Raw genomic sequence first — 20,095 nt, 5'->3', positions numbered from 1 at the left:
CTGTATTTATGCTGCTGTTGTAAACACAGCAGTATAACTATCATGCATGAGAGCGAGCGTCCTCATTATATCGTGAATAAGAGAAGTTTCTCTCAGCTTGCTCAATACAAGGACCAAATATTTAGATTAGCAAACAGGGAACACAGTTGAGTGTCCTCAGGGAATACTTTTTTTTTTTTTTTACTGTGGCTGTTTCAAACAAAATGTCCATATAGGGTGAAATGATGACACGGTGCAGATGGGAAATATTACCTTACTCAGTAGTTTAGTGGAAACAAATGTAACAAAGACTGTTTATCGTAAATACAGATGGACATGATCTTTCCTGTAATGCAGCTTTTTGAGTGCTTATTATTCAAAGTGAGCATTGCACAGGCATCTTTGACAATACACTGTAGCTTCTGCAATCACATAATTATAACCAATACTGACATTTAATTAACGTTGACTGTTAGATCTCAGTCTAACATAATTTACACCTATTCTATGGTGAAGTTATTTGTCACAGTGAAAGAAAACACCGCTACACGAAAAGCAATTATGATGAAATACTGTAATGTTGTGAATGTAATTACTGTGACAAATAATATCGAAGCCACGACTAACATTCAAAGATCACAAAAATGGATATATTTTGAAACAGTTGTGACATCAAAATGCTCCACACACAAGCTGTTAATCATATATCTTGTCTAGGCCGAAGATAAATGCAAAACAGATCATGATTAAAGGATTTAGACTTATTATACACTCAGAAAAAGTTCTTTTAAATCGTTTTTTAAGTTGAGATGTAGGTGTACAGTCAGCACTGTCCTTTTGTAGGCTGTAGAGCGGTGTTATCACAGGTAGGTTGCACTTTATCCTCACATGATATGATATCCTCCCTTGGGGTTTATAACATGTGATCATGTTTTATACCTGGCTGTCACAATGTTAAAGGTGTAAGAAGAGAGCACAGACTGTAGCATGAAGTCCACCGTTGCAGTGTTAGTAGAGTCAGCGCTACCCATCTGCACCGAGAGTTGAAGCAACGCAGCAGTTCAGGACAGCCGACAGCGACTGCCTGGCCTTTTCCAACCACCTCGACACAGGGGAGCTCTCTGGAGGAGGCGAGGCAGGTGTTGTGCGTGTTGTGGGGTGGTGTGTGCATCATTGCAGGGAAGGTACAGTCTCATCAGCAGGCTGTGGCTCCCAGATGCCTCTGGCACAGCACCAGCTTACATCAGGTGTATCACCACATGGAAACCTTTCACTGCTGCAAAAGGGCACAGTGGAATTAATTAACTCACACTGCAGAACATATAATAATAAGCCTATTTATATTAAAGTTTTAAGGACATAGAGACGCCTGACATTTACTTCTTCGACTCTAGGATTGACAACAACTTTAGAGTGCACGCAGTGTCTTCAGTAATAATGTGAGGATATTTTCAGAAGTGCAGCTCTCTTTGGTACACAGCCTCTTATTTAGATGGATTAAGATAAAACTTAGCTGAGGAAGTCGTTTTCACTGCAGTCATGGCAGATGTTAATGTAGCTTTCTATAACAATTGTATGTCAAAATATGAAAACAGCTGTTCTATAAAACAAGGTATTTGATTAAATTGAGTAAAAGCCACACAATGTCATTTCAAACAACTAGAAACCGTATCAGTGTGCCTTAAAGTAAAAAAAAAAATACCATGACAAATTGGGTAAATGATACTTTTCTATTGCAGATTATTAATCATTCATTACTTAATACTCTGTCTCCACAAAATAGTTGTGATAGGCAAAATTATTTCATGGCATTGTGGTTGCCATGGCAGTGTAGATATTCATAAACTAGCCAAAAAGATAAATTGCCTTGGGTTGTACGGATAACAATGTGGGCAGTGTGAAAGCACCAAAAGGAAGCTGTTGCATGAATCACATTAGAAATAAGAAACAAAATAAAGAGCTCCAAGTAAAATGTGACAATATCGAGTTGCAATGTCGATTAGACGGTTAAATGAGACGCACCTTAGGCTCAAGGGTGTGAGCCGGCGTCACAACCTCACCAGCTTGGCCGAGAGATCCCACTCTACTCGGTTGTGCTCCTCGCAGGGTCACCGTTATCGAAGTGGGGGCTTTCTGCCCTACTAACACACAAACAAAACTGCTCAGCACTAACAGCTAGACATAATTACCTCCAAATTACACTGAGTACAAATGGACCAGAGCATTCGACTTTAAAGTTGTCAAACATATTGCGATGGTCTTTTTGCTTTGTGGTCCGGTTAGCAAATTAAAACAATAACAGGTTGTTGGACAATGAACATAATGAGAGGTAAAAGCAAATTTGGAGTTTTAGTCAGGCGAGAGGGGTGAGAAGTACAACTGATTCACACTGAAAGAAAAGAAAAACAGGAGCAATGAAAACATGAGTTTGATTCCAGTCTTTATTGTAACATCAGGAACAGAGCTTGTGTAATGCCATGTGCTAATAATGTTATTGCTTTTCAACATGTAAGGTCAGGATTCATACATATGGACATTATAAGCAGGTGAAGTAATGGAAGGGTTTACAAAATGTTATTACATGAAGAGGCGAACAAAATAAACACACAAACATGAAATGACAGCTCTAACAAACAAACAAATCGGACATACAAAGCAGTCTGGATTGAACTTTTGGGTATCGTATTAAAGTTGGTCAACCACACTGGTTTTAACTTAAAATCACAATTCTTCTGTATCAAAGGCTTTCATACATTTATTTTACATTTTAATCCATTTCTACATAAACATGGTGTCAAACATAAGCAGGGAACTCACTTGACCTTACATTTCCCATATGGCTCTTTCTGAACATGAAAACAAAACATGTCATACGGCGCTGATCTGCCCTCCGATGCTGTATATCTGCACACCTGACTCCGCTAACTTTATAACAGTCAGGTTCTTCCATCTACACACACACACGTCGACAGAGCTGTCGTCTACGGTCCTCTACTGCTCCTGGCCTACAGACGTCCTGAACTAGTGTTTCCAAAACAAAGGAAGAGTGAACTCTGAGCATTCAACGTGGCCGTCGTGTTTTGGCAGTTCGAGACATACCAGCGGTCTGATTGGTGATGTGCGCCAAGCCGGGCAAGCTGCTGGCAAGTTTGGCCAGCCCGCCATTAGTGAGCAGCTGGTGGATGGCGGTGGTTTTAGCCACTCCTCCCGTGGTGACCACAGGCAACGCCCGTAGCAGAGTACTGCTGCTGGTACCGACGGAGCTCAGGACCTGACCCTGGGGCTTGCCACAGACCGCCTGAGGGTGGAGGAGAAGGAGACAAACACATAATTTAAGGTCTCATCATATACAACAATAACACAACTACAGTCTGCACATGTTCCTGTTGTATGTACAATTGACATTCAGTTGCCATTTCATTAGGTACACTAAGATAAAACTGACATTTGCGTCTGATATTTAGCCAACCCTTATTGATATAAATGGGGTGGAAAAAATATTTCCAACCACTCTCAGTATAACAACTCAATTCAACACCACCACAAACTACAAGCTCAAAAATAATAAATATAGTGGAATCAACATCTATTTAACTAAATATTATAACCTTTATGAAGGTAGGATTTATTGCAACTAGGTGTACCTAATAAACTGACAGCTGAGTGTATTATACAGTATATGTTTGTATACAACACCTGTTCATGTAAGAAATGAAACCCTCAGTTTTAACCCGTGTATCTATCAGTAGAGATAGATTTCCAGACCTGCCAACCCTAGACAAATTTTCTGAGTGCCACTTCATCATCCTAGATGTGTCAGATGTAGAAGCTATCACATCCCTCCTTACATATTGTACTTAACACACACACACAAACACACCCCCTAGCAGGCCACAGGCCCGTTCTGCCTTTTACACACACAGCCACAAATCTTTGATCAGTCATTCTTAACTGGATTTTTAACAGTATTGACTTTGTCTGTAGGCTACAGCACAGTAGCAACAATAACCAATTAAAACATAGCAAATACGTAGCCTACTTACTTACTTATGGTAGAAGCACAAATATCGATGAAACCAACAAAATCTGCAAGTCAACAAAATCGCTCCACTTCTGAAATGTTGCCGGTTTGACGCCTTGTGGAGGACGGAATAAAAAAACGAGTCGCAGCCGTAACACAGCGCAGCGGCGCCAGGTTGAAAAACTAGCACTAATGAATCACAAGCAATCATGGTTAGAATGCTTTTTGTTTTGTCTGTCAAAGTATATCAAACCTGCAAGTGATGTGCTTTCCAGTCGAACACTAGTAGGTGTTGAAGTAGGCGAGACTGGAGCAAATATGATTTAAAAAAGTTATTTTTATAAAAGGGTTGCTATATCGTGACAGTAGTACATGAAACAGGTAACCTGAAAATAATCATAGGCCTCTGTGTCCTCCGCTGCTCCTAACGGCATCTGCAAGATTTTACATACCGGAGAAAACAAGCAGTCAGAGCCGATCTGAGGTCCGCTGTCCAGCTGCCGTCTATGAGAGCCGGCTGTCAATCACTCGCGAACTCCGACCAAACGGTCAAACTAGGCATCTCCTCAAATGTTTTCAGAATCATCTTGTAGTGCACGGTTTAGTTGTAAAATGAGAAAGTTTGTGACGCCGCTGCCATTGTTAAATCTGGTGAAGGAACGCCAAGTTCCGGTCACATGACCGGAGCACAGCCAATAGGAACGCTCTCTCAATGAAATTACCTGTGATTGGTCAAAGTCTCTCGTCATGGGCTAGATTTTCTAAAGTCTGAAAACAGAGCCATGAGGAGGAGCAGTTTAGTTATCTCTCTGAACACTTGAATTACAATATGCTGAGAGGTTATTATGGAATTTTGCCCAATGATGCCAAAAATATACTGCCTACTAACACTTTAAGTGTAAAACAAAAGACAACTGGCCTCTTTTTGCATACCTTAAAGTAACAACTCGTACCAGCGTACCTTGAAGTCAAAATATGTGCCTGCGGCGAAAAATGTGTACAGGTTGGCAGGCCTGTATTTCTCTACTAAATCTATCCTCTGCTGTTGCAATGTGTTCTCTCACCCATACACACTATTAACAGGCTCAAACTGGTGGTTTTCCATATTTTAGCCAACTACAAAATTGTGCATACTTAATAATAATTTGGTTGTCAGTATAGTATACATAATTCCTTGTGATTGGACTTAAAGCAAGCAAAACTTTCATTGTGGTCATTCAAACTTTTATGCAATGTAACCATGTAACCAAGAGGTACCTGGATGCCGCCTGCATTGGCTGCTGTGGAGGGAAAGCTAGGAGCTTTGGTGACGATCTCCTGAAGACTGAAACTTAGGCCTTGTAGCAGACTGCTGGCGGAAGGTGCTACACACAAACACAAAGACAGTGAATCAATAGAGGTGAAATATTAACACAACAACTCTTTTTACAAACTGCTCCCACCCAATCCCCCAACAGGCCTAAACTAGACAGACACACACACACACACACAAACACACCGAATGAAAGTCATGTCCAAAGGGTAAGGTTTGGGACAGTGACAGACAGTGATGGCGCAAGAGGTAATCAATGATGATGTTTGCTTAAATATGCTGTCCTCACACACTGTTCTCATCCAGTGTTCAAAACTTGAATCTCGCTCTACAAAGTGGTTAGAACTGCACTGTGTGTTGAGGTAACTGTGCAGAGATTAGCTGCACAGTTCAGAGTGCAAACAGGCGTGCAGGGCAGGACAGGACAGAGATACCTTGGGCAGTAGCCGGAGCTTGCGCATGGACTGGTGTGGAGGACCCTGACACCATGCAAGGCTGCACGCTGTTGAATGAGCTGGAGCCTGGGGACAGGGCACCAGATACCTCTGAGAGACTACCAGACCTGCAGTGACACACATAACCACCAATCTACTCAGGAGCTACCCCAACAAGTGATGTTTGGCCATCACTCAGCTCCAAGACTACACCACTCATCAATCCCTCTGCACCAGACACACTTTTGTCCAAAAGGGTGGGGGTATGGGCGTGGGTGTAGGTATGATTGGGGGTTTAAGCGCTCTATAAGGAATGTGCCCAGGTGTGGCAGGGCAGGCTAGCTTACCGCTGGCCTGTGAGAAGTCCAGAGAGCTCCTTGGCGCCAGCCACAGTCTGTCCCACTGTCACTGTTAAGGGCTTCCCAGAGACACCCACTGCATGGAAACATATCATGATGGTCGGTTATTTAACTTAAATAAGAGATACTTCATATGATCGTTCTTTAGGAAACCAAGCTAGATAAACTTAACTAGGTACCATTATTTTTCAGGAATAAATGGTTTTCAAAAGTCCTGCTTTCATTTTAGCAATACTTGTACACCAAACAAAAACATGTTTCTCTTCTTATCACTCCATCTAGAGATGAAGGCATGAAGGTTAGCTGCTTCAAACTTTCCCATTATTGGCCCACTACTTATTTTATCAATCCACAAGACAACAAACAACAGTATCTGTCCCTGTTCAGACCTGGCATTAACATGCATCTTGGCGATCACAAGTGGACAGCTCTTAGTACATCTGTTCACACCTGGCATTAGAATGCGTCTCCACATGCGTCTCGAGTGACAACTTGTGATCCAATCTCACTTCCCCGCTCTATATGCAAATAAACACGTAGTAAACACATGGCTAATACAGCAGATGTTGCAATGTAATATTACATTAATGTCAGTAGTAATATCCTATATATTTGTGAATTTTGGTACATTTTATTAACATCAAAATATAAGGTTTTTGTCTATCGGCAGTCCCCGACACCGCCGCCTTTACGAGGCAACAGCGGGGTACAGAGAGCCGGGGATGAGAGCTGGCGAGCGTCAGCTCTGTGAAGGGCACTGGCACACCGAACCACCATGTACACCAACACCAACACATCATCGACAGTATGATAATAATGCACTTTCCGTGCCTAGTCTGATTGTCTGTAGACTATGTAGCCTATAGATAAGATATATTTTAATAAAATACAGTTGTAACGACAGGATACAGTAGAGAACAGAAGCCGGTTCTATGCTGCTGCCTGTCTTGCCTAGAGCGCAGAGACCCCGTGGATCCAAGCTGGAAGTCAGTTGAGTAGGCGGCCCTTCAATGTGGCCCAGGACACATTCGTGTACACACTGCTAAAAGAATGTGGCCATATGTGGACCAGACCACCTCTGAATGTGGTCTGAGTGATCGGATCTCAATGCGTCCTCACTGCGTCTTGAGTGTGTTCACGACCGTACTTAGAGCTGTCCACTTGTGATCCGATCACTGAGGACGCATGTTAATACCTGGTCTGAACAGGGCCTCTGTTTACTCTGATCATACTAACAAAAAAGCCCAGGGAATTTTTTCCAGTGTTTAAAGTAAACAGAATAAATCCTGCAAATTATATATCAAACTACTGCTAATAGAGTCTCATATCTAAGTAATGAAGTAAGGATACCAGGTTTTGTACCTTCCTGTCCAGCTGGGCTGATGGTGCCCCCTGCTGACTCGCTTTGGGAAACAATGGTGACCTTGATCTTGGCTCTCTTGGCGGCTTTGCTTGGCGTCGGACTAGGTGCTTGCCTCCTCTTGCCATGGGATCGGAGTTCATCTCTGTCCAGGCCCTCCATCTGATCACTGGTCACTGGCACTGCACCACATAAACAAACAAACACACAGATGTTGACCAGACTGCTGAGGGGACCTGAACCTGGGCTGTTTTAACCTTCGCTAACCCCACCATTGATATTAAATCTTGTCTGTCTGTAATATAAACCTGCTTTGAAAAAAGTTCAGCAATAAAAATATAGAATTTAATAAATGTAAAATACCCTTTGTATTTTACATTTATTAAATTCTATATTTTTATTGCTGAACTTTTTTAACATTGGGTGTTAACTGAGGAGCCAGTGCAGTATTTCAGTGTGTGACATTCATATACAAATTGGGCAATGGAAACAAGGAAAGAAGTGAAAAGGGACAGAGGAAAGAGAAAGGAAGAGGGATAGACACTTACCAAAAATACAAGGAGGGGTGCCAGGAGGAAGATTTTTCCTCACAAGCATGTTTTGTTTCATAAAAGCAGCAAACTGAGCTGGAATGAATTGGAAAAAAAGCCGGAAAAGAAAGTTGTAGGAAGAGAAGAGAGAGGATGAGAGGAGAGTATTTCAGTCACTTTCCATCTCGCCCTATCAGATGTTGTGACGTGATAATCTCTTAAATGTTTTTATAATTGTTTTCACATCTCACATACCACCCGTCTGCTCAGCTCGCTCAGCTTTTGCAAAATTCAGCAGAAGTTGAGGTGAATGACTCATTGGAACAAGTTTACATAAACAAGTGGGGCGAAAGTGAGAGCTGTGTACGCACAGTTACCAAGGATCACTGCGCACATGTTGGTGAACGTGACTGTGTACTGTGTGTTTTCAGTGTGATCGTGAACTAACCTTGAGCCTGCTTGTGAGTGAGTACGGTGCCAGAGCGCTGCATGTGTGTCTTGAGGAGCTGCGTGGCTGTGATCAGACTGGACTTCTGTGCTGGAGACAGACCAGACGTCTTGGGTTTGGGACTTGAAGTGGGACTGCTGCAGACACTGGACAGATCCTGAGGACACAGTGAAGATGAGGAACACCTGATGAATAATGATTCACTAGTGTCAGGCAGAGAGCTGCGTGATAAATCGTTTTTATCAATTAATTCGAAATAATGGTTTAGGATGATGTTTTGAAAATTTTCACTTTACCCTGAGCTCCCATAGTTCATAGTAAAAGTGACGCGAGCGTCCGACCTCGAGCAACCAGGGGTACGCAGCCGTGTGGGAGAAATGTGTGGCACTGTGAGTTGTACAAGATGGCAGCAGCCCTAAAACTAAAAAGCAGGTAACATTAGCAGAATAATTTTTTCATAATATCCTATATGAGAAGAAGGCGAGCGCAAATGAAACGCCGGAGCTGGAAGACCCGCCTGTCAGCTACAACCGCAACGTAGAGAGAGTTGTGTATAAGACGAGGACGTAGTGTCGATGTTGCTTCACCGTTGTAGGGTATGTGAATGGAAACGTATTGAAAATGCTAACGCACATTCGCTGTAATCTGGCCAAGAAATACCGCTCTATCCCTAATACAAGTGTACAGTCCGCATGTCGAAGTGTCCTTAGGCAAGATACTGAACCCCAAATTGCTCCTGAAGGCTGCGCCATCGTTGTGTGAATGTGTGTGTGAACAGGTATATGTTGTCATCTATTGTAAAGCGCTTTGAGTGGTCGGAGACTAGAAAGGCGCTATATAAATGCAAGTCCATTTACCATTTACTTTTGAGGAAGACGCAACGACTTTCAAAGCAATACCATTTATCCTATTTTCCATAATTTATTCATGACTGGACAGCTCGTCTAAAATGTACAAAGCAAACCAAGCAATCAATACACATGATGCAACTGTAATCAATTATTATTCCATCAAGAAATAGAAATATTAGTACTACTCTTTAAAGTATTTTTTATCGTAAATTAATAACCAGATGCAGCCCTGGTGGTTCATCTAAAGGCTAAAAATGAGTTACACTAACTGTAGCCCTTGTTAACTGACCTCTGAACCTGATGGTGAGATGGGAACTCTGAGTGCAGGGGAGGAAGGTCGTCCTCTTTCCATGTCAAAGGGAAGCTCCCGCCGAGGCCTTTTCTTCTTCTCTGTGTCCAGATCCCTCATCTCCCCTGAGCCGTGGCCGTGGCCCTCTGCCCGTGTGAGGACACTTGACAAGAAGTCGGCTATCTCATCCTGCAGATCAGTCATGAGAAAAGAATCATCATAAGCATTTTTTTTTTTTTTAAAAAGGTACTACAGAGGATGAGAAACACTCCAGACAAATGGTGTAAATTGAGTACTTCCAGTTACAAGGACCAACCTGAACGCAGCGGTCCACCATGGTCTGCGTCAGTCCCTCTGACTTCATCTTTGTTGAATTGATTCTGTGGAGGGAGACCATTTAGTGTTACTATTACTACTGAATGACATTAAAATCCTTATACTCAGCTAGAAAGCATATAATATTATATTCTTATAATCCTTAAACGGCCGATCCGAGGCTGTGACTGACCTGAGGTTGTCGTCTGATCCTCCCACCACCACCATGCTGTTGTCTGCCCTCAGCTTCTCTCTGAACTCCTCCATGCCTTCGATGCTACACTGCAGAGCATTCTGGCCAACGACAAACAACACTGGGGTCTTCATGTCCAGCAGCGGGTCATCCACATCCTGCAAACCAGCAGCACATAAACATTCATTACAACTACTGTGGCTTGAAGCCAAAGGTCAGTTTTTCTTGGTAGAAACAATTAAATGAAACAAGTATTAACATTAAAAAAGAAAAAGAAAAATGCATACCATTGGAAGATAATGTCTTAAGTCTTACCCCTCTAGGCCCGTTGACTGTTAGCAGGGGGAAGCCGAGACACACCACAGCGGTCAGATACTCCATAAGGGATACCTGTAATTAATCAGTATTTAATTAATTAATGACCCTTTAAAGAAAACGAATAATTTGTATTTTTTCATGGGTGAAAACTGTTCAGCCTCACATTTGATTTCAATGATGCATTATAAGAAGTCTTACGTGACAAGCGATGAGAGCACCGGCGTTCCAGCCAACCAGGATAATGGGTTTGTGGGGGAAGTGACTGTGAACCTGGTGGTTAAATTTATAAATACATAATCAATAAAGCTGCAGACACATAATTTGCAAAATCAAACATAAAACAAAACAGAATCTGTATTCTAAATGGTTCTATTTTTTCCATTTCACCTTCATATACATGATCACTGATGTATGAAACGAAACAGCTGAGACAAGATCATTTTTCGGGTAATTCATTTAGATAGTAATAATGCTAATAATACATTTCAACAAAACATGTCTAGTAGGTCAGTGTGTGGATTAATGTGCATGCACTGAGCATCGCCAGTAAATAATGCATAAAATAAAAACAGTACTCTGCAAGGGCTAAGAAACTGAAAGAGACTGATTCTGTTTTGCTAAACATGAAACCATGCAATGAATGCTGTTGTGAATGTACACATTAAAAGACAAATCAACTACCTGGATTTCACAAGCAACATCACAATCACACTGCACTACAGTTACATAAGTAGCAAATAAAAAACAGACTATCCTACCTCCATGACCTTGGCCCTGACAGTGCCCAACATGTGTTCTAGGCACTGTGTGATGCCAATATTGGCTCCGCTGTTCACGTGACTGTGCACTGGAATGACCTGAAAAAAGAAACGGCTATTATTTTTCTGAGATTAATGGAAACCAAAATTCTTGGTAACACATAGATTTAACTGGGTGAGACTTGTTACCTTTCCCAAACAAGAGAGCTGCGACTGCCAGAATCTCATTCGCCGCGAGGTAGAGAGGGCAGGATTGGTTGGGCTTGATGGTGCAATTAGGATGAGTGGGGATCCAGGAAGCTTGCTCTGAAACATAGAAGAAAACAGACAGGGATCTGGTCTTTAACTATTACCAATCATGAAGAACAAAGTAAAAATAAATTGTATAACAATGCTTTCTTTTATAAAGGGTTAAGTGTTACCGGTTTGTTTTGAGAAAGGACTCCAACCGCTGGGTCCCAGGGCCGTTTCAATAGCAGCGACAGGGCCTCTGCACTTGGAGCACCAGTCTTTGCTGTTGTTAGCAACATTCTGTCAATCAGCAACGGCAACTTCCAAAACACAAAGAGGAACAGAAATGAATCAAGAATCCCAGATCTTGTAAATACTGGGGCAGATATCTGACAGGAAATATAATTCTAACTCTTCAATCACACACATCATACCTTGCTTTTGAGAGTCTGCAGCACATCCAGGTAAGCAGCAAGCATAGCGAGGCTTAAGGATTCAATCATGGTAGTGTGTAACCACTGCGTCAGTTTGGTGTCCCAGTTCACACTGGCTAACGAATGCCGCACCTTCCTGGCACACTTGTCCACGGCTATCCTCCGCAAGATTGGCTCGTTGGAAGCCTAAGGGAAACAAGATCCCACAAGAGACCAACAATGCCAATTTACAAATGGCTTTAGTCACACATATCTCTTAACAGGATGACGCTTTGCCTTAACTTTAAAGACGTGGAAATAACTGAGCAGGTGCTTTTCAAATGATTGTACACGTTTGAATCCACATGCTCATCAAAAAACAATAGTTAAAAACAACTACAGGCATAAAAAAATGCAGACTTTTCTTATAATATTATTGATCTACTCTCTTACTTGATGATCTGTTACAAGACCAAACCCTGTGATTTGGACACTAAAACCCAGTGCTATTAGTGTCCAAAACAAACTGTTCTGGTTTGCAAGGTTTTTTTCTCTGGCAAAATGATATGTTTACTCCCAACAGAGTACACTGTTTTGTAACAGCCTTCGAGATATGGTTTCATTGATTTGTTGGGAGTATGACGAATGAAAATTAAGCACGTCTATAATGACAATCCAAGCAGTGACGTAAGCTATATAAGCTCTATAGAGTCCAAACAATAATCAAAGCACATATTATATTGTTTAACAGTAGCCATGTCATCAAACAAGTGGGAAAGCACACACACGTTGTTGCAAATGTACATGTTGCATGTACAGTGGGCAATAACTGATGATTTCAGAGAGCAATAATGGTTTCAATCCAGCACCCACAAATGGTGCTGAAGAACAATGTCTTAAATTTAAAGCTCTTGAGAACAGAATTAGATGAAATTAGCACAACTCACATTTTCATTGGCTAGGCGGGCTAGTCTTTCAGCTTGTAGAGCTTTAAGGACTTTATTGAACAGTTTGTTCTGGGCCACTGACCATCCAGTTCTGAAACAGAATAACATTAAAGTCAACACTAAGATATTTTCAATCATAATATCTTCTCAATAAACAGGTGTCAAGTAGATAATAAATGAAAGGTGGATTGCTCCAGATGTTTGATTACTTGTTGACATGTTCCTCCCAGTCATCAGGGGGTGGCGGGCTCTCGGCAACCGTGCGAGCAAACAGAACATGTCGCTCACACTCCTTCATCACACTAAGAGCTTTCTGATTATCATACAGAGGAACAGGTGACGGTGTGACGGTCTCCACATCCAACACAGACTCTGAGTCTCTGCAGGCAAAGAAAAGAATATCAAGTTACTGCAAGGCAGAAAAATAGCTTAGCGATTAAACTGATTACTAGGAGATCAATGTCAGATACAGATTATAATTAGGAGCTTTTTGACTCACAGCAAGACTTCAGGCTGGCGACGAGGGGTAACAAACAGCGCCCTTGTGGGCCGGGCGCTGCTGGCATCTGGGTGGGCATTCCATGGCTTGGCATAGCTGTGGTCCAGAAATACCAAATCAAGCTCTCTTTCATGAGCCGACAGCTGGAAAAGCAACGATGTGCCCATCTTTCGTGCCGATGTCTGGAAGTCCTTATCCCCACCACGATGCATCCTCTTCCTGGGCCCCAAGGGGCCCCGGGAAGAGCTCGACAACTTGTGTGGATTCAGACCAACCTGACAAAGAGGAGCCAAAAATGTATTATTTGAGATAGGCTGAGAAAACCGAATTCCTTTCTTTGCCTTCCACCAGGGAACTTAATATGATATAGGGGCAGCACTTCTTTAAAAACATTTCTACAAAAAAGCAATTGTGATATTGAACATAATCAAGAGATGAAAAGTTATGGGGCAACAATTTCTATAATTGATCAATAATTTAATTGTCCCCAAATAAAATAGTCAAGCTTCTTAAATGTGACTATATGCTGGTTTACTTCTACTATGGTAAATTATATTTGGGTTTTGTACTGTTGGCCAAAACAAGATATCTAAGATAAGATATTCCTTTATTAGTCCCGCAGAGAGGAAATTTGCAGTGTACAACAGCAAAAGGGATAGTGCAAAAAACAAGAGATAACACAGTAAAAAAAAAAAGAGCTAAACAAAGTATAACAAAATATGAACCATTTAAATAGAAGGAAGTATAAAAACAGGAGCAGTATATACAGTATTGACAATAAACAGACTATTAACACATTGCACAAGTGGAAAATGATATTGCACAGTGAGAATGAAATTAAATTCCACCTGAAAATATCAGGTTATTGTCAGTGATGATGTCATCATGGACTCTGGGAGTGTGATGACCATCATTCACTATTTTCTGGCATTTTACAGACTAAACGACTAGCTTAATGGAGGAAATAACACTGAGATTAATTGATAAGGTAACTAATAGGTAGTTAAAGCCTTAGCAGCAATAATGTGACGTTCAAACATGCATGTGCTTTAACAACAGAGAGCACCACCCATTACGTCATTATCACTATTATTCTATATAATTAACCAATTTGGGGTTAAATATAACTTCTAAACCATTAACATGTCGGTTAAATAGTATAACTTTACGTTACTGTAAGCTCAATATTCAATATTTATCATTAACTGTGCAAAAGGGGCTGACGACTATGAGCTGGCCTGGCATGCTAATGTTAGCTTAGCATAGCATGCTAATGTTAGCTTAGCATAGCATGCTAATGTTAGCTTAGCATAGCATGCTAATGTTAGCTTAGCATAGCATGCTAACGTTAGCTTAGCATAGCATGCTAACGGCTACACACAAACGGCGCTATCTCTGTTCCGCTGCTCACCTCTTCGCTCTGTTATTACTCCATGTTTTGTCGGTTTAAACTCTTCTTTTATAGCCAGATAAGACTAAATAAATGCGTATGTCTTTGTTAATTCTAGGTATATATATAAAAACAGTAATATTCAGTGCGTACAAACCTCACTTCCTTTTGTTGTGCGATTTGTTGCCATGTTATGCTCTACAACCCTCGTTTTATCAGAGCACTAAAAACAAGGAAGACAGTCAGGGCTTCATTTCATAATAACTGGCAACCCTAGTTTGTGGCGCGTCAGTGAGTGACGCAAAACATGGACTGGATTCATCAGAGAGGAGGGAGGTCCTTTGTATAAGCCTGTGGCTTCTTGACCTCTCCTGATACATTTCTTGTTTTGTTTTTTTCATTGACTGGATTTTTTTGCAATTTTATATATGTGCAAATAAATAAAAGAAAAACCTCATTCGAGAGTGCGTTGATGTTTTAATGCACAATTTAAATGATCTGCTCTACATTTACTGAAGTAATTAGTGCCTTAGTTGATAATTAAAGCTTCAATAGGCAGTACATTTTTGGCATCATTGGGCAAAAATTCCATAATAACCTTTCAGCATATTGTAATTCAAGTGTTCTGAGAGAAAACTAGACTTCTGCACCTCCTCATGGCTCTGTTTTCATGCTTTAAAAAAATCTAGCCCGTGACGGAAGACTTTGGCCAATCATGGGTCATTTCAGAGAGACAGAGCGTTCCTATTGGCTGTGCTCCAGCTGGTGGGCGGTGCTTGGTATTTCCTCGACGTATCTCAACATGGCTGCCGGGTCACAAACTTTCTAATTTTATAGCTAAACAGTACACAACAAGATGTTTCTGAAAACATTTGAGACGAGAAATAGGCATTATATTATTATTATATTATATAATATTATATAATATATATATATATATATATTATATTATATATATATTATAATATATATTAATATATTATATATTATTATAATACATAATATTGATTCATATTTGATCAGCGCTGCCTAGTTTGACCGTTTGGTTGGAGTTCGCAAGACTCCAGATCAGCTCTGACTGGTTGTTTTCCTCCGGTCTGTGAAATCTTGCAGATGCCATTAGGAGCACCGGAGGACACCGAAGGACACAGAAGCACATGATTCTTTTCAGATTACCTGTCTCATGCACTACTGTCAAGATATAGCGACCGTTTTATAAAAATAACTTTTTTTTAATAATATTTTGCTCCAATCTCGTCTACTGCTGCTTTAAGGTAGTTAGTTGAAATCTAGCCCCAGTTTGAGAATGGAAATAGAGGTCATGTGGCGCTTAAATTAAAATGTGTTATCCCAGTTTAGTCTGCCATAATGTCTAATGGCACCAAAAAAATTAGATATTCTCACTCCAAAAAAATCATATAAATGTAGACGTGACTCTGAGGAAATATTGTTATGTGTGTCAAATCTTAAAATTAACCTGAACTATTTATTCTATCTAGTAGCTATTTAGTTTTATTTGTTATTTCAATACAAACAGTAGTGACCTCGTCCAGTAAACTAACCACCCCTCTCATCCCCTTATTTAGTTCCAAAGGTCTCTGCAGACACACTGTTTGAAAGACAGAGCCCTTCATTAAAAATACAATAGCTTATATTTTAACCTCTTACCTCAACACGATTCAAACCGGACAACTTTGACTGCCACCATGGTGAGTTTGTTGAATTGTTGCTTTATGAAATTCTGGTTGCAATTGTTTGTTGTTGGCTGCTTTTGCTGTTTTTTTAAGTAATGTAAATCATGGAGGTGAAGAGAGTTGTTATAAAATGTGAGGTTTATAGTGAATAATAATTAGCTTTGATTCATTATATGACATGGAGCTCAAGTCATGATTGTCGAAATGGCAACACTTTATGACATGATTCATCTGTGTTTTAGATATATGATCATGGATGTGTATAAAGCTACTATATCACTATTCAGGGCGATTCATTGCTTCTTTACAAATGCATGCTGGGATACATATCTAGCTGGATTCAGTGTGCTGAGATCAAAATGTTAAAACTGTGATGTTTGTTTCCATGTTTTCCATAAAGAAATATTTGGCTCTGGCTTTGCTGCTATGTGCTCTGGCGTCACTGTCAAACGCATATTGCTTCTTAAAGCCCATGAAACAAGGTAAAAGAAAAGAAAACACCCAGTATATTTATGGTAAACACATACACTATGAATAATATTTAACACCTTTTCTTTCCATACCCATAGGTGTGACCCATTGTCAGGACGATGTGGATCAGACGTGGCATGCTGTAGGATCTTCATGGAGAAACAGTAACTGTATGGACTGTGATTGCAGTGGATGTTGCTCTGCGTAAGTACAAAAAAAGTAAATAGAAAGGAAGATAATTCATCACATTGGTATCTACATATTCTACTGTTTGCTGCGTAAGTACACAGATGACAACATTTCTGTATTTAAAGGGAAATCTGTAAAGGGAAATCAGAGTTTTGTTTCTAACCACATTATACATGTTGGAAAATAGTTACTGAAAACATGTGCAAAGACTGTGAACATTGTAGTACTGGATTGTGGGGTTAGGCCATTAAACTGTTTTTCATTAGTTTTGTGTTCAGGATTTTTTAGGCGGGGCTAAAATCATGGCTGGATGACACACTGGAATCGTCCTTTCGCATTGGTATCTTCATATTCTACTATGTGTTTGCAGGTTTTCAAACCCGACTTCTTTCCCTGACTACTGCGAGAAGGTGTTCGACAATGCGGCTTGTGAATACAGAGTGCACAGGAAGGACAACCCATCCGTACCGTGTCCTATCTATGACGCGGTAGGGAAGTGATTGGTCTGAAGGTCTGAAGTGTTTTTGGGGGGGAATTCATGAAAGTTGAGATATTTTAGTTAATTTTCTCATACCGTGGTAACAAAATGAAAATAAATGGCATTCTCTCTGGCAAGAGTATTGTGTGTGTGTTTCTTTGTAATGTGCCAAATAAAACAAGTAAATGAATAATCAGTCCTTAGAAGACCAATAGCCGCTCATCTGTTCCTAACACAAACATGATTACACCCTGACTTGCTGGAAGTAACAGACAGCTAAAACAGATTACCCCTCCTCCTCCTCTTGTTTAATTCCAAAGGTTTCTGTGCACTCAGACAGACGTTTATGCTCTTACTTAGCCAGCATTAAAAATCTGGACAAATCTGGTGTCATCATGGTGAGTTTTTATTGTTTCTGAAATCATTTTTGGGCTAAAATCGTTGGTAGCTGTTTTTAAAAAATGGCTTTTTAATTTTTTACAAATTGACTGAAGTGAAGTTCTTTTAAATGTCCTTTCTTCAAATTCCAATGGATCGAATTGCTGTGCACATATAAAATCATTACTCATTCTACTAAACCATTTAGAAGAAATTATAAAAGTTATTTCCAATTTCAATACGCACTGTAATGCAGCAAACTTTCCTTGATTATACTTTAATAAAATGTGTTAGCGAACAGCTAGCCTGGCTCCGGGAAAAAAAGTAATCAAATCCATAAATCTATAATAAAAAAAAGTTATTTTCGGGAAGCAGAAACAAGACTCCAGGAACTCACTGTACCCGATCAAAAAACAGTGAATATAACTATAGTATAGTTTACTACCCCATCTCTTACATTGGAATCGTATTATTAGATCTCTTCCTATACTACCAAGGGATATCTTCAAGGCCAGTATGGATAGGAGGAATGATTACAACTACCAATAACTTTCAATGTACAAATGAGCATGCAAGTATTATTGTCCTTTAAAACTGTGACGTTCTTTGTTCCTGTGAAGAAATATTTGTTCCTGTGAAGAAATATTTGACTCTGGCTTTGCTGCTTTGTTCTCTGCCGTCACTGTCAAATGCTTACTGCTACAGGCGCTTCATGAAAGAAGGTAAAAGAAAGAAAAACACACACACACACACACACACACACACACACACACACACACATAGTATATTTATGGTAAATACACACACATTTTCTTCATCAGAACAATATCAAATATTCACACATGATGCCACATTATGAAAAATATTTACTTTTTCTTTCCCCCCATAGGTATGACCCACTGTCAGGACTATGAGGATGAGACGTGGCATGCTGTAGGATCTTCATGGAGAAACAGTAGATGTATGAACTGTAATTGCGGTCAATGTTGCACTGGGTAAGTACAAAAAGTAAATAGAAAGGAAGATAATTCATTACATTGGTATCTACATATTCTACTGTTTGCTGTGTATTTGCAGGTATGCAACCCCTGCGGTATTCCCTGACTACTGCGTGAAAGTGTTTGACCCGGAGGCTTGTGAATACATAGTGTACAAGAAGGACGACCCATCTGTACTATGTCATATTTCTGCCATGGTGAGGAAGTGATGGAGTGGTCTGAAGATCTGGAGTACTCCTTTGGGGGGAGAGAGATCGAGAGGCATGCAGATGTGATCCCTCACTCGCTTCTCACCAGGCAACAGTGCCTGTTTTGTTGTAACACACGACCAAGCAGGAAGCACAGCTGCCGGAAATTGAAAATAAAATACTGCTACATCTTACATTTCATTATTTATTTTGTATGAGACATGAAACCATGTTAAAGGGACTCTCTTTAACATGAGAAGTAATACTCAGGATGTGTAAACAGTTGTATAATGTCTTCTGTGGCTCTGGAGGAAGCTCTCCAAAGATTTAAAAAAATAACCCTGATGATGTAATCGGGGTTATCTGGGCTTGGGCTTGAGACCTACATTTTATAACAGAGAGCCTCAATTGCAAACTTGAGTTGTGGGGTTTAAAAGATTTAGGCATTTAGGAGGCACATGTCAATGGGCTTCTCACCACAAAACACGGCTTGTTTTAATGTTTTGAACTACAGCTGCTGGAAATGAAAAACAAAATAGTGCTACGAATACAAATTCAAATGAATAAATACGTATTCAATTTCTTTTGTATATGTCAGCATTGGCCTGATTTTAAACAGTAGATGTCGTGTTTAGCTATTTTCATGCCGATTATTATAAATTTGGTAAGAACGGTCAAAATCAATTTATTTTTATATACCGTCAAATCATTACAGAAGTTATCTCTAGACACTTTTCAGTACTTTCAGTACAGTACAGTCATATAATTTAGTTTACACCTCAAAAAACATGTTTAAGCGTGCAGCACCTCTTTAAATAATTCCTATAAACCCTTCATGAAGGCTGATTAATGCTGCAATGGTGTTGCAAACAAACAAAGGTAGTACTTGTTGCAGTTTTACAGTATTCTGGTTAGGGAGTTTCTATTTATAATGGTTAGGGACACCGATACCGGATCGAATATTGGGTCGATATTGACGCAGATACCTGTATTGGATATCGGTGACAATGTAGCCGAGCTCTATGTTCTATGTTTACATACTATATACATTT

General features: G+C 40.2%; 3 protein-coding genes across 9 annotated transcripts; 2 read left to right on the top strand and 1 right to left on the bottom strand.

Annotated features, from left to right (window-relative positions):
* Nucleotides 1-237: 237 nt before the first annotated feature.
* Nucleotides 238-14,946, bottom strand: kansl3 (KAT8 regulatory NSL complex subunit 3). Of its 7 annotated transcripts, none has more exons than XM_037777281.1 (22): nt 14,805-14,946; nt 13,258-13,532; nt 12,968-13,138; nt 12,759-12,849; nt 11,833-12,018; nt 11,590-11,718; nt 11,357-11,473; nt 11,168-11,266; nt 10,608-10,679; nt 10,407-10,481; nt 10,092-10,249; nt 9,900-9,963; nt 9,584-9,772; nt 8,444-8,600; nt 8,014-8,091; nt 7,468-7,647; nt 6,094-6,181; nt 5,747-5,874; nt 5,258-5,364; nt 3,079-3,277; nt 2,002-2,120; nt 238-1,255 (listed from the first exon to the last, which is right to left on the bottom strand). In XM_037777281.1, the coding sequence occupies exons 1-22, from the start codon at nt 14,835-14,837 to the stop codon at nt 1,250-1,252; spliced, it is 2,721 nt and encodes a 906-aa protein (XP_037633209.1). In that variant the 5' UTR covers nt 14,838-14,946; the 3' UTR covers nt 238-1,249. The 7 variants fall into 7 exon arrangements, with proteins under 7 accessions (XP_037633209.1, XP_037633210.1, XP_037633212.1 ...); XM_037777282.1 differs by having other exon boundaries at nt 2,002-2,117; XM_037777284.1 differs by lacking the exon at nt 14,805-14,946 and adding an exon at nt 14,669-14,804.
* Nucleotides 14,947-16,209: 1,263 nt separating this feature from the next.
* Nucleotides 16,210-17,619, top strand: LOC119492675 (beta-microseminoprotein-like). Its single transcript, XM_037777289.1, has 4 exons — nt 16,210-16,356; nt 16,742-16,823; nt 16,911-17,016; nt 17,372-17,619. The coding sequence occupies exons 1-4, from the start codon at nt 16,354-16,356 to the stop codon at nt 17,499-17,501; spliced, it is 321 nt and encodes a 106-aa protein (XP_037633217.1). The 5' UTR covers nt 16,210-16,353; the 3' UTR covers nt 17,502-17,619.
* A 147-nt stretch (nt 17,620-17,766) lies between these two features.
* LOC119492676 (beta-microseminoprotein J1-like) lies at nt 17,767-19,237 on the top strand. The gene is made up of 4 exons (XM_037777291.1): nt 17,767-17,877; nt 18,498-18,579; nt 18,747-18,852; nt 18,935-19,237. Exons 1-4 carry the CDS (start codon nt 17,875-17,877, stop codon nt 19,062-19,064), a joined length of 321 nt encoding a protein of 106 aa, XP_037633219.1. The 5' UTR covers nt 17,767-17,874; the 3' UTR covers nt 19,065-19,237.
* Nucleotides 19,238-20,095: the final 858 nt, after the last annotated feature.

This window comes from Sebastes umbrosus, chromosome 8, assembly GCF_015220745.1.
Source record: "Sebastes umbrosus isolate fSebUmb1 chromosome 8, fSebUmb1.pri, whole genome shotgun sequence".
NCBI lineage: Eukaryota > Metazoa > Chordata > Actinopteri > Perciformes > Sebastidae > Sebastes > Sebastes umbrosus.
The sequence above is the reverse complement of the archived record's forward strand: the minus strand, read 5'-3'. Positions and strand labels throughout refer to the sequence as shown.